Source organism: Notolepis coatsorum, assembly GCF_963971535.1.
Source record: "Notolepis coatsorum genome assembly, chromosome: 2".
NCBI classification, from domain to species: domain Eukaryota; kingdom Metazoa; phylum Chordata; class Actinopteri; order Aulopiformes; family Paralepididae; genus Notolepis; species Notolepis coatsorum.
In genome coordinates this window covers 10798261-10812443 of record NC_140166.1, presented here as the reverse complement: position 1 = coordinate 10812443, position 14183 = coordinate 10798261, and the positions used below count along the sequence as shown (strand labels likewise).

General features: G+C 44.1%; 1 protein-coding gene across 1 annotated transcript in view; it reads right to left on the bottom strand.

Annotated features, from left to right (window-relative positions):
- Positions 1–14183, bottom strand: part of ak9 (adenylate kinase 9) — a gene marked incomplete at both ends in the record, with an annotated part of 130420 nt that overhangs the window by 26168 nt on the left and 90069 nt on the right. Inside the window, 2 exons of the mRNA XM_084338143.1 lie at positions 454–671; positions 1718–1864. Of these exons, the coding sequence (XP_084194269.1) occupies positions 454–671; positions 1718–1864 (365 nt within the window). The remainder of the gene's footprint in view (positions 1–453; positions 672–1717; positions 1865–14183) is intronic.

Genomic DNA, 14183 nt, shown 5'->3' with positions numbered 1-14183 from the left:
TAGGTTCTGTCATCCTACAGCTTAGTGTTATCTAGGTTCTGTCATCCTACAGCTTAGTGTTCTCTAGGTTATGTCATCCTACAACGTAGTGTTCTCTAGGTTCTGTCATCCTAGAGCTTATTGTTCTCTAGGTTCTGTCATCCTACAGCTTAGTGTTCCCTATGTTCTAGTGTTATCTATGCTCCGTCATCCAAGAGCTTAGTGTTCCCTAGGTTGTAGTGTTCTCTACAGCTCACCTCTGCAGGTGTTCTCAAGGTAGTGGTGGATGTTCTCTAGGTTCTAGTGTTCTCTGCGGGTGTTCTCCATGTAGTGGTGGATGTTCTCTAGGTTGTAGTGTTCTCTGCGGGTGTTCTCCAGGTAGTGGTGGGTGTTCTCTAGGTTGTAGTGTTCTCTGCGGGTGTTCTCAAGGTAGTGGTGGATGTTCTCTAGGTCCTAGTGTTCTCTAGAGCTCACCTCTGTGGGTGTTCTCCAGGTAGTGGTTGATGTTCTTTACGCTGAGCAGAACCTCCTCCAGACTGTGTTCCCAGACCCACCACTTGCTCCTGAGTGCGTCCAGCAGGACCCAGTTGTCGTGCTGCTGCTGGAAGTGTCTCCTCACGGCCTCCACCTCACGGTGGTAGTGGGAGGTCCGGAGGTGGAGGCTCTCTGGACCGTCAGGCTGCAGGTGAGACCTGGAACAGGAAGGGAGCGGTTCACATGGCACACAGTCATAAATTCACCAACATGCGCATTTGTTATACATGCAGGACTCTTTGAGACAGACTGGGGGGGGCTGGGGGTTGACGAGACAGCCTTGGCTCCCCCTCCAGCACGCATACGAGTTAGCTGCCATCACCAGCGTGAGGCGCTGGGCCATACACGTAGGAGGGGGGGTGGGGGGGGAGGGGGCTGGCGGTGGGGAAGCCGCTTGCCACTCTTATCTCCCAGAGGGCCTTCGACTCCAGCAGCTCCCTGTTTCGACCTTGGTCCAGGAATTTGTTTTGGCTGACTGATTTATCCCAGCCACGTCACTTTAAATTTGATTTGAATAGAGTGAAATATAACTCTATTGATTTGAGTGGAGTGAGTTTTAACAACTCCGTCCAAATGACTGAATGCATTATTAGTCCAAGTGTCCAAGTTTCTTAATCAGTTCATTTTGGTAGGTCCTGTGCGCGGTAAACAGATCTAAAATCTTCTTATTGCAGTCCAAAAGCTTCGATAATCCAAAAATGACCACGTCTTCAAGTTGGTAGCCCGATTATGATGTCCCAATAGGCAGAGAGGGTTAGCCTTATTCTGCTTCTTGAAGAAAATATGCAATCCACTGATTAGATCCATTTAGAGTTGATTTGAGTATAGTCCGGCAACCGGCACGAAGCAGAGCATAGCAGCGTCGGGCTCCATGGAGCAGTAGAGGCGGTGGTAGGAACGACCTTGAGGAGCCTGGGGAGAAGAGAGAAATGCGACTGTCTCTGGGGGAGGACACCCTGGATATATATATATATATATATATATGTGTGTGTGTGTGTGTATATGTGTGTGTGTATGTATGTGTGTGTGTATATATGTGTGTGTGTGTGTATATGTGTGTATATATATATATATATATTTGTGTGTGTGTGTGTATATATATGTGTGTGTGTGTGTGTGTGTGTGTGTGTGTGTGTGTGTGTGTGTGTGTGTGTGTGTGTGTGTGTGTGTGTGTGTGTGTGTATATATGTGTGTGTGTCCTGACTTGTTGGGTGTCCTCTTGTCTCTCAGGCTTCTCCGCAGCACCTCTCTGGTGTCCAGTTGCAGCTCCAGGACTCTTATAGGGAAGATGCTACGAGCCTCCATCAGCTCTGCCTGTCTGCGAGTCACAGGGAAGCCATCCAACACGTACCTGCAAACACAAAAAAGGTGCAAGGTGCAAATAAGGTGCATCGCCGACAGGGAGCAGGACAAGCCTCACACAAACCTGCTTTATGCCGGACCTACAGGTCAGAGACATTTCAGTCTAGTGTCAGAATGTTCAGAACATAAAAGAAAGATATCCGCACACTGTCTAATATGCTCCCATGGTGAATTGAATGCACAGTGTGTAGTGTAGTAGTAGTAGTAGTACTCTAGTTTAGTAGTCTACTGTAGTAGTAGTAGTAGTAAAAGTAGTAGTAGTAGTAGTAGTAGTAGTAGTAGTAGTAGTAGTAGTAGTAGTAGTAGTAGTAGTAGTAGTAGCAGGGGCGTAGCTGGGGGGGGGTAGCTTAGGATGATTCCAAGGGCCCAGCACTGGGGGGGGGGGGGCCCAAAAAATTTTTTTTTTTTTTTTTTTTTTACTAGACATCACTCAGGTGTATTATTGATGCTCTCATTGATACTATGTTTGTTTCTGAAGTGTGTGTGTGTGTGTGTGTGTGTGTGTGTGTGTGTGTGTGTGTGTGTGTGTGTGTGTGTGTGTGTGTGTGTGTGTGTGTGTGTGTGATATATAGAGAGAGAGGGGGGGCTTTGGTAGACTATTGCATTGGTCCATTCATTGAAGATGAACGCAATGCGACATCCTTTACTAGGCTCACCCACCAACAGTGCAGGTGCTGAACTGCTGATCCGAATGTATAGGTAAAAACCATATTATGCGTTTTTACCTTGCGCGCGCTCGCATTCACTGGGGGCCGACAAATACATTCTTTCATGGGGCCCAGAATCTGGAGCTACACCCCTGAGTAGTAGTAGTAGTAGTAGTATGAAGACCTAATAGTGGTCCTCATTCTCGAACAGACATACATGGAAGTTACCAAGGAATTCCTTCGTAACTCGATTTACGAACTTCTTCTGCATTTTTGAATGGCTTCGTATTGTAAATTCATTGTAGGATTTACAACTTGAAAAGGCAGTCGTAAGTCGGACAGACCGGTGTGCGCCCGTGTTTTTAACAGCTTTCTTTGGGAGTAGTCCTTGGGGATTGCTGTCACTTAGATTCTACAGACATCCACGGAATTAAATAATTATAATGATAATAAATAAATAACAATATTTGTATCATATAGCAGATATAGCTATTGTATAGTGGAATATACTGTATTAATATGCCATATACCGTCTTCTTCTCTATGATATTATTTATTGTTGGTTTGATTGAATTCTATTGCTTAGAAAGAAAGAAATGCGTGGAGAAGTGGCTTGGTGAGGCAGGCTCAGCATGCGCACATACACACACACACACACAGACACACACACATACTGTATACGTGTGTAATGAATTGTTCCAGTAAAGTAGGCTTATATTATCCTAATGACTTGTTTTATTAGGATATCACGGATAGCACTGGCCCCCTGGTTCATGACCACATATGGGGCAGGAGGTGCCTTGAGAGCCAAGTGTGCGGTGTGTGTGCGTGCGCTGAGCCCGCCTCACCAAGCCGTTTCTCCACACATTTATTTATTTCTAATCAATAGAAATAAATCAAACCGACAATAAATAATATCATAGAGAACAAGACAGTATATGGCATATTAATACAGTGACAAAATGTAAATGTATATCTATGGCATTTGGGTTACTTCTTATTTATTTCGTTTGCAGTGTTTGTGTGTAATGCTCACGATGCCTCATTGAGTCATGACTATAAATGCAAAGTGTAATTGTTAATTATACAAATATTGTCGTATTTATCTTTATTATAATTATTTAATTCCGAGGATGTCTGTAGAATCAACTTGTAACGCAATCACCAACTATTTATCCCAAATGAAGCCTTTTAGCAGTTTCATCACCTGTGCATTGTATGTTACTATTGCACTCTACTGTTACATTTGCACTCTGGTTGGATGGTGTATTGTACTTGTGCTATGATGACAATACATTTGAATCTAATCTCATTTCGATCAGTCGCAAATCGCTTCCGCTCTACCTGTTGAATACAGGGGTCAGCACGGAGCAGATGCAATGTTGAGCCTCTCTCTGTTTTGCACACGACCCACGGGGCGTGTCTGTATGCAAATTCAGGTGTACGAGAAAGCGCTTCCAGTTTAAGAATGAGTGACGTTTTTCATTCATAGGAAACCAGCTGCATTGATTTTGGCCACCTACGAAGACCGCTTCACACGTTCAGGAATCCAGAGGGCGATATTTGTACATTTGTTAGTACAAACTTTTTACCAAGACAGTTACAAAGGTACTTACGAACACGTTCGAGAATGAGGACCAGTGTCTTTATCTTTCTACATACATTTGATTACCACTATTACTCAGTAGTCCTAATTTACATATTTGATATCCAGTTGAATCACCTATATCCAAAGCGCTTTACGATTTTTGTTCCTCACATTCACCCATTCATGCACACATCGATGGTGGAGACAACCATGCAAGGAGCCAACCTGCACTTTGGGAGCAATTAGGGGTTAAGTATATTGCATATATATATTATATCCAGTTTAATAACCTGTACATTGTATATTACTTTACTGTTACATTTGCACTCTGGTTGGATGCCAAACTTATTTTCATTGTACTGTACTTATGCTGTATAATGACTTTTTATTTTAATCTAATGTAATCGAATCTAATCCTCCAATCATACAATTATACACAAACTATCTATTCTTATACTAAATTATCTACATTTTGGAGATTGGAAACCTTCCAATCAGAGCTCACCATATAGTGTTCTATTATAAACTAACTTCCGGGAGAAATATGTATTTCATTCATTATATATGATGATCAGAATTCGTAGATGGGTAGGTGAATGACATAGTATATAATAATGCATAGAACAGCAGTGCTTCTCATGTGTGTGTGGCAGTAAGCAGTGGTGGAGTATTTTTACTCAAGTACTGTACTTAAGTAAAATGTCTAGCTACTTGTAGCTACTTTATGTGAGTATTTTCATTTTAGGGAACTTTATACTTTTACTCCACTACATTTTAAAATAAATATTGTACTTTTTACTCCACTACATGTATCTGAAACGTAAGGTTATTATATAACCCTAGTTATATGAGTATAGCGAGCGCTCTGCTCTATTGGAACTATCCCTTTATCTATGAGCAGGGTCGGGGTGGCGTCGTCGATGAGCGGTATAGGTAGTTGACGTAGGTGCACGTATTTCTCCATCAGCTTTGGGATGGGGTAGGTGTACTGTGACAGGCCTATGTCGTGGCTGGTGAAGGCGTTAGTGATGCTATACTGCTTCTCGGGCTGCCCGACCGCTGCTATCATGAAGGAGACATTTTCACCCTTTATGGTCTTCAGGTCTCTTCTAATGGTACGGATTGTCATTGTTTCTTCGCTCCCCCGCAGACCCAGCCGGGCTGCGGCGGATGCGAGGAGGAGTCTTTTCTGACCCATCGTCTAGGACGGCGTAAGTGTCCATGACCTTGTCCTCGTAGCTTAAGATCACTCTGACCACCTTCAAGAGCACTCGGGAGCTCCCGCTCTTCGCAGGGTCTATGTACATGACGTTCACTCTCGAGCTGCTTGGGGGTACGGGTTTCTTCTTGTTGCTGTCGTGTAGGACCTCCAAGTGGGCGCCGTCGCACTTGCTGCATCTTTTCTTTAGGCGGCACTCAGCTGCCATATGGCTGCGCGCGCAGCGGAAGCAGTGGCGGTTGGCTTTGATCCACTGACTCACCTCGTCAGCGGTCAGCTTCTTGAAGGTGTCACATTGAGACAGCCAATGTTCATTTTCACAGTACTGGCATACAATCTTCCACTTCCCCTTGGTCTGGGGGGTGCGGTGGTTCTTGTGCTGCGGCACTGACTCGGCCTGGTGCATAACGGTCACTGACCGGCGGTTATCGTTGGACCTCCGAGGTCCATCTCTTGGGCTAGATCCACTCCACACGAATGTGTCCAGTCGTAGGCTGCTAACTTCCCTTGCGAGGAAAGCGGCCAGGTCTAGGAGGGATGGCTCTGGGCCGTTGGGATCACGGTGGTCTCTCTGCCGCCGAAAACGCTCTTGGCGGGCTGGAGGGAGCTTCTCCAGTATTCGCTCCACATTAGAATTTGCATACAGTTCATATCTCCCCTTCTCCTTTTGGGACCCCAGCATCCCCACGAGGGATTGTACCTTGATAGAGAGGTCATCCAGTGCTCTATTGTCTTTGGCTGGGGGGAGACGGTCGATATCCCGTATTTCTTGGATCACGTAATCCCATATGCGTCCATAACGCTGGTCGAGGGCCACCAGAGCCGCGGAGTATGGGGTGCTTGAGTTGGAATATGCCAGCGCTATGTTATGCGCTCTGGGCACCTTGAGATGCTTGAGGAGGATGGCATATTTGTACGACTCGTCGGGGACATCGGACATCATAGTCTCCAAACACATGCGTAATTCCGTGTACTGTGCTCTGTCCTCGCGCGTAAAGTCTGGGAACTTCGGTGTGCCAAGGTACGATGCCATGGATGGCTGGTACATTGGTGAGCGTAGGGGAAGAGGCCTCCTGGGCGAGTCTCCCCGTACGTGTGGTCGTGGGTTAGTACTTGGTGGGTACCAGAGGCCGGGTCCCCAGGTGCTGTTCCTCGGTGCTGACTGTACGTCAAACTCACCCGTGAGTTGGGTCGGGGGTTTGTAGTGCAGTGACTCAGGGCTGAAGTCGGGGCTGTACTGGGCCTCCTGGTCCAGAGTACGTTCGTGCTGGTGGGCTTGATATTCCTCCTCTTCCTCTTCTAGGTCCTGGAGTCTTCTAGTTAGTCTCTCGGCGACGTAGGCCGGTTCTTCCCGTTGGCTGGGTCTCGTATGGACCGGTCGGGGAGGGGGCTCGGAGACGTAGACAGGTTCCTCCTGTTGGCCGGGTCCCGGGTCGCTTTGTCGGGTAGGGGAAGGTGCCCTAGACCCTTGTCGTGATGATCTCCGGGAGCTCCGTGCGGAGAGAGGGGGTGTCGCCCTGGCGATCAATTGTTCTATCATCTGCGCCTGCAGCCGGTCGCGCTCTGCTTCGCGCTGGGCATTGGCGGCGTCGCGCTGTGCATTGGCGCAGTCTCGTTCGATGTTCTCTTCCGTCTGAAGGCGCCTCTCCTCCAGTCTTATGCGGTCGTCCTCACTCCTTTGTTGCGCCTGGAGGCGCTCTCGTTCAGTTGCAGAGTGTTCACGCTCACTAAGGGCTTGCGCTTGGAGTTGCGCGTGAAGGCGCTCTCGTTCCGCTGCAGAGTGTTCGCGCTCGCTTAATTGTTGCGCCTGGAGGCGCTCTCGTTGTTCGCGCTCGCTCATCTGTTGAGCCTGGAGGCGCTCTCGTTCCACGGCAGAGTGTTCGCGCTCACTTAATTGTTGCGCCCGGAGGCGCTCTCGTTCCACGGCAGAGTGTTCGCGCTCACTAAGGGCTTGCGCTTGGAGTTGCACGTGGAGGCGCTCTCTTTCCGTGGCAGAGTGTTCGCGCTCACTAAGCGTCTTTGCTTGAAGCCGGTCGCGCTCACCCTGGAGTCGGTCTCTTTCGGTTGAGGCTGTCAGTGTGGCGATCAAGGCTTGCGCCAGTCTTTGGTCCGCCTCGCTGGGGGATGACACTGACGGAGGTGATCGGGTGCTGACAGGGCTTGTTGGAGATCTGTTCTCCTGGCGCGCTCCGAGGTCTATCTCCTGGGCGCGGTTCTCTTCTCTTGGTTGTGTGTCGGGTTCTATCCCTGGAGCGCGTTCTTTATCCTGGAGCGCTCCGGGGTCTATCCCGGTGACGCTGTCTGGAGGTATAGTCACGTCATGTCCCACCTGGTCCCCCCCGTGAGCTGAGTCAGTTTCGTTTGAACCCACTGGGGTCTCTACTGGCAGGGTCGCCAAGTCGATAGGATTGGACATGCTTAGACTATCCGATTTATCCGTATTTAACGTCTGTTTAGATAAGCTAGGGGGTAGAACGAAAGCGAATTCCTCCAGATATGGAGGTAGCTGACGTTTGCGCTGCGGGCGTTCTAGCTTAGGGGAGCCGCTTGGGGAGTGTTCACCGCTGGCCATGTCAAAATTAATATTATATTAAATATTACACTGATACCCTCCGGCTCGAAGGACCAATTGTAACTGAGGGGTTACAAAACCCTGACTGTATTAAAGATTGTGATAGATTACACCACTGCTAGTTATGTACTTTAATTACTGGCCAGACAGTACATCAAATATAGATGGTGAACACCCACAAGAACACGGCATTGACAAAGAAATAGTATTTGAGGGTAATTTATTATTATTAGGCAACGTTAGGTTACAGAATGAGAATTAGGGTTGCGCTTGTATGGCGAAGAATATACGTAAAGTCAGTCAATAGCATGAGTCACTAAGAATAGCAGGAATCCTACGATAGGTCTAAGTTGACACCACCTGTCGTATAGTAGCAACTATATAGGGCAACACTGGTACCGCCGGAGACAATGGGTTCCCTCCGGGGGTGTAAGGCCTGGAGGGTAGAGGAATGTTCGGGTACTCCGTCTGATTCAATGAGGAATAAAGAGACTCCAGGTACAGGAGTCGGTCCGTGTAAATCCCTCGATCAGCAGCAAAGTAATAATTGTAATCCAAATGCTCGACAGCATTGATGACAGCTAGCCAGCCTCCGTCCACGAGGCCGGCCCGAGTTGTAATCCTCACGAGGTTGAATCCCAAACGATAGTGGAAATCAACGATGCTCTTCTCCGGGTACCACGTTCCAAATCAATATAATCCAACCAGTAATGGTTCTGCAATCGCCGACGCCGATTCTCCTGTGTACATGTCCAACGGTTCTCCGCCTAGGACTCCTCGGGTGTGGGCGACGTATTTAGGCCACACACCCTGGCTAAGTACACTAGCTAAAGACACGACGAACCGCTGGGTAATGCTACACACGAACGAACTGTGGCCGCACGATATACAATAAATGAACGACTATTTACTTCACATTAGATTAAGTCGAACTCAACGTTACTTCATTAAACTCTGACACTTTTACCATTCTATTCGCACGCGGTTCTCAATGCTCTGTTAGACGCAAGGTTGCTCACTTCACTGTTTTACCGAACTGCTGCTGTTCGCACCTGCGCCGTATTTATACTTAAGTGAATATCTAGTCCCAACCTCAGTCCTTGTCTGGTATCACTACGCTGACTCCGGGCATGTTCCGACATGCCTGCACTTGTCTTTGAACTTGCCTTTGCGGGCTTGCGCGCTGGTGCCTGGGGGCGCTGTCCAATAGGAGAGCGAATATTACTCTGGTTTGAACGCAGGTAAAGGGATATTCCGTGTATATATATAAATAATATACAAAGTATATCAAACAATAAAGGTAGATTCTCAGTTTAATCTGGCCCTTCACAACAGTAATAGTGTGTAATAGTGTAATAGTGTGCTAGTGTTATAGTGTAATAGTGTGTAATAGTGTAATAGTGTGTAATAGTGTAATAGTGTAATAGTGTGCTAGTGTGTAATAGTGTAATAGTGTGCTAATGGTGTAATAGTGTGTAATAGTGTGTAATAGTGTGCTAGTGTGCTAGTGTGTAATAGTGTAATAGTGTAATAGTGTGTAATAGTGTGATATTGTATAATAGTGTGCTAGTGTAATAGTGTAATAGTGTAATAGTGTGCAATAGTGTAATAGTGTAATAGTGTATAAGTGTGTAATAGTGTAATAGTGTGTAATAATATAATAGTGTAATAGTGTGTAATAGTGTAATAGTGTGCTAGTGTAATAGTGTAATAGTGTGTAATAGTGTGTAATAGTGTGTAATAGTGTAATAGTGTAATAGTGTGTAATAGTGTAATAGACACTATTACACACTATTAAACTATTACACACTATTACACTATTACACACTATTACACTATTACACAATATTACACAATTTTTTTTTTATATATTTTTTTTTATAATTTTTTAAACAAACACATATACAAACATGACAACACACGATAAGATATACAAGCATTAGTTGTCAGTGCACATCCAATGAAATCACATTTTAGTTAATTGTCTTATATAGGACATACCCCTAATACCTGTTATCTAAAAACCTACACACATATGCTCCAGCTCGAACCCCCCCCTCCCGGACCCCTCCTTGGATAGTACCTCCATTATCCCTCGCTCCTAACCAGACACTACCATTATAAGCTAGCTTTTATTCTCTCCACCACTTCTAACCACATTGACATTTTGGATTCATTGAGACCCAGAATTCTTGCTGTAGATATTTCTTGATAAATCACATCGAGATATGTAAGAAACCAAACTTTCCGGCACATTTTTTCCAGTTGAAACCAGCGTGATGCGATCAGCTTTTTAGCTACTGTGATACCCGATAAAACCAATCTCTTTAGCTGTGGATTTACTGCAAACTCAAAAACATCATTCAATAGTAATACAGAGGAGTGTACAGGTATATTCCAAGATACGAGTTTTGATAATTGTTGGGTCACATCTTTCCAGAATGTCTTAACTGGTGGGCAGTCCCAATACATGTGCATAAATGTCCCTTCGTCCCCATTTGTACATTGGGAGCATTTGGAGTCTTGTTTAAGACCCATTCTGTTCAGTCTTATAGGAGTCAAGTATGTCCTGTGAATATAGTTAAGATTGATTTGTTGATGGTCCGGGTTCCTTGATGTAAGTCGGACATTTGCCCAGGCTCCTTGCCAATCAAAGTCACTTTCCAGGTCTGTTATATCCCTCCTCCAGGCAGAGTCTAGTTGGAGGGTTTCATACGAGGACGTTAGTAATTGATGATAAAAATCTGAAACAAAACCTCTCGATGTCTCTCTTTCATAGAAGAATTTGTGGTATCTGTGGTGTTCAATTGGTATGTCTAATGGAACACCGTGAGACTTCAAACATAGCCGTAACTGTATGTAAAAAAGCCATGTGGACTTGGTGAGATAAAATGTTTTGCATATTTCTCCATAACTACAAAAACCCTGTTTGTTAAAAACATCCCCTAATGCAGTGCTTCTCAAACTTTTTCTGTCAGGCCCCCCTTTGGCGGACCAAAATATAGGAATCTTATAGGTCGTTTTTCAATTAAGAGTGCCTTGTTATTGAATAAGGGAGTATGATTGTGCCATTTATGTGGGTTAGGATATTTTTTTTGTGTTTCACGCCATATCCGGATCGCATGGGTAATTATGGGGCCAAATTTCCGTTCACAGTGCTTGATTGGTAGTTTAGTGTATGCTATGTCCTTCAGTCTATGTGGGGCTACTATGTTTTCTTCTAATTTTCTCCAGGATACTAATGCTTGGGGATCAAACCATGTTGTCAATGGTCTTAATGTGTACGCCTTAAAATAGTGGAAAAAATCTGGAAATGCCATGCCACCGTCTGCTTTATTTCTCTGTGCGGTGGATCTTTTTATACGTGGTGGTTTGTTATTCCAAGTAAATTTGTATGTGGAGGAGTGTAATCTTTTGTGTAAAGTGTAAAGTTTTGCCCACCTATCAAGGTCGTCTTTGATTTTGTTTTGGATTTTTGTGTAATTGTGCTTCACCGTTTGTCTTATGGTGGGGAATATTTCCACACCCAAGCATCTAAAATGTTTTACCATAGGTATCTCTCCTGGGAGGGTTATATCTTTTTTTGCAGGGGTGTTAAGTGGAAGGAAAGCCGACTTCGGCCAATTTATCTTAAATCCCGATAAATCACCAAAGTTCTCAATCAACTTGAGCAGATGATTTATCTTAAATCCCGATAAATCACCAAAGTTCTCAATCAACTTGAGCAGATGAGGCAATGTGGTGTTGGGGTTTTGCATGAATAATATTACGTTGTCCGCATATAAACAAATTTTATGTTGTGTGCCCTTGATTACGATTGGTTCTATGGATTGGGATTGTCTTATATATTGTGCTAAAGGCTCTAATGATAGATCGAATAGTCCGGGACTAAGAGGGCAACCCTGTCTGGCTGAGCGTGATACCGGAACGATTTTGGAGATGATTGTACCTGTTGTAATCATGGCCGATGGGTCTTTGTATAATACTTTAATCATATCAATGAATCCTTTTCCTAACCCCATCCTTTCTAATACTGCCCATAGATATGACCATTCCAGCCTGTCAAAGGCTTTCATAGCATCCAGGGACAGCATCGCCTTAGGTATGGTGTCGTCCTTGTCGGCATCTAGTACGTGCAGTATTCGTCTTATGTTATCAGTGATCAGGCGGCCTCTTATGAAGCCAGTTTGGTCCAGATGAACTAAAGACGTCATATGCTTTTGTAATCTGATGGCTAATACCTTAGAGTACAGTTTGATATCGGTTCCGAGGAGGCTTAAAGGTCTATAACTACCGCACTCGTTGGGGTCTTTGTCTTTTTTAAGGAGGACTGTTATGAGTGCAATATTGTCATTCTTATGGAAGTTCCCCTCCTTGACTGAGTATAAGATCATATTTAGTAATAAGGGTCCAATTATGTCCCAACAAGAAAGGTACATTTCTGGTGGGATACCGTCTCTTCCAGGAGCCTTACCACTTTGCATTTCGGATATGGCCTTCTTGAGTTCCTCTAGTGTGATCGGTGTTTCTAACTGTTTAGCGTCATCCTCTGAAAGTTTAGGGAGAATAATTTGATTAAGATATGTGTCCATTTTGTTTTGATCGAAGGTCGTTTCTGATTTATATAAGTCGGAGTAGAATTCTTTGAATGTATCGTTTATTTTTACAGGGTCTGTTTCAAGTACTTGTTGTGCTCTAATGGTAGTTATATCTGCAAATTTTGCATTAATTCTTAATCGCATGGCTAATAGGTGACTAGGTTTAGAACCTTGGGAGTACTGCTGTTATCTTGTGCTGCGTATTTGTATTTCCGATTGTTGTCTGTATATGGCATTGATCTCTATTTTTAGTACGTTAACTTGATTTTCTAGTCGAGTTGAGTTGTTGTATTTTAAAGAATTAAATAACGTTGAGTAAAGCGTTTCCAGCTCAGCCAGTTTTGTGCATTGATTCTTGCGCATTTTGAAGGAAAAGCTATCAGTGAAATCTTTGATCATTCCCTTTACCGACATCCATATTATTCTGGGGTCTTGCACCGAGTTTGCATTCTCCCGTAGGAATACTATAAGAGCTTCTTTGAGTTGTGTAATGAATTCCTTGTTATTAAGCAGCATCGAGTTAAATCGCCATCTTGGGGCTCGGGAAGATAGTATACCAAATGTTCCTTTTAGGAGTAAATAACAGTGATCTGATAGTGCGTTGGGTATCATTTCCACTTCATAATTATCAAATAGTCTCGGGGATGCAAAGACATAATCTACTCTGGATAATGTGTTATGTCTCGCAGATCGACAAGAGTACTTTCGGGTCGTGGGATTAAGTGATCGCCATAAGTCATTTACACCTGTAATCTTCGACCAATCCTTTAATGCATTAGATGAATTCTTTTGTTCGCTGGAAAAGGCGAGGTAAGACTAACTTATCTATGTCTTTCTCTAGAATGTGCGTTTCGCTTAGCAGAGCAATGTCCACCTGTTCTTTTTTCATCAGTGTGAGCACGCTTATTTATTTATTTATTCCCCCGGTGTTCCAAATCATTATATTCAAACTAGCCATAATCTATACATGTTGTAGTGTAGTTTTTGGTAATGCTTCTGGAGTGCGAGGCAATAATAGATATACATCCAACTAGTGAGGTCCCGTTGAGAGCCGAGCTTAAAAACATACATATATACAAATAAAAATCCCCTTCCCTCCCCTCCCACCGAGAGTCGTACAGGATTGTGTTCCATGAACACAACCTTTGCGTATGACTCCCTCCCTTAAACCACCGGATATCCCAGAATGATCCAAGTATCCTTAACATTCCTATGTATACCATAGGATCTAACACTCTAAATTCTACCATAAGTAGAATGTCAACTGTGGCTTGGCCACTTTCCTGTTAAATAAAAATTAAAATAAGATAAAACTAAAAATAAAGACCAAAAATAAGCTTCAATTATCATGCCCTAATCACTTACATTTTATATGTACTTGTGTAATTTATAATAATCCATGAATAATATGGAGGTATTGAACTGAAAAGAGAACCTCAATAAATCAGAGAAAACAGAAGAAAAATATACAAGTAAAAGGAAGAGAACATTAACTTAGATCTTAAAAGAGCTTTGCTATGCTTAAACATCTAAAGTATAAATTGGAGAAGTAGTGGAAATATTTCCAATTAATAAAAAGCAGTTTTTAAATACGTATATGCAGCATCTCCCCTGGCCAGGGGTGGGCGATGATCCGTTGTGAAGAATGTTATTCCAGCCGGCCGCTGCTGTGATGGTTCTGTGG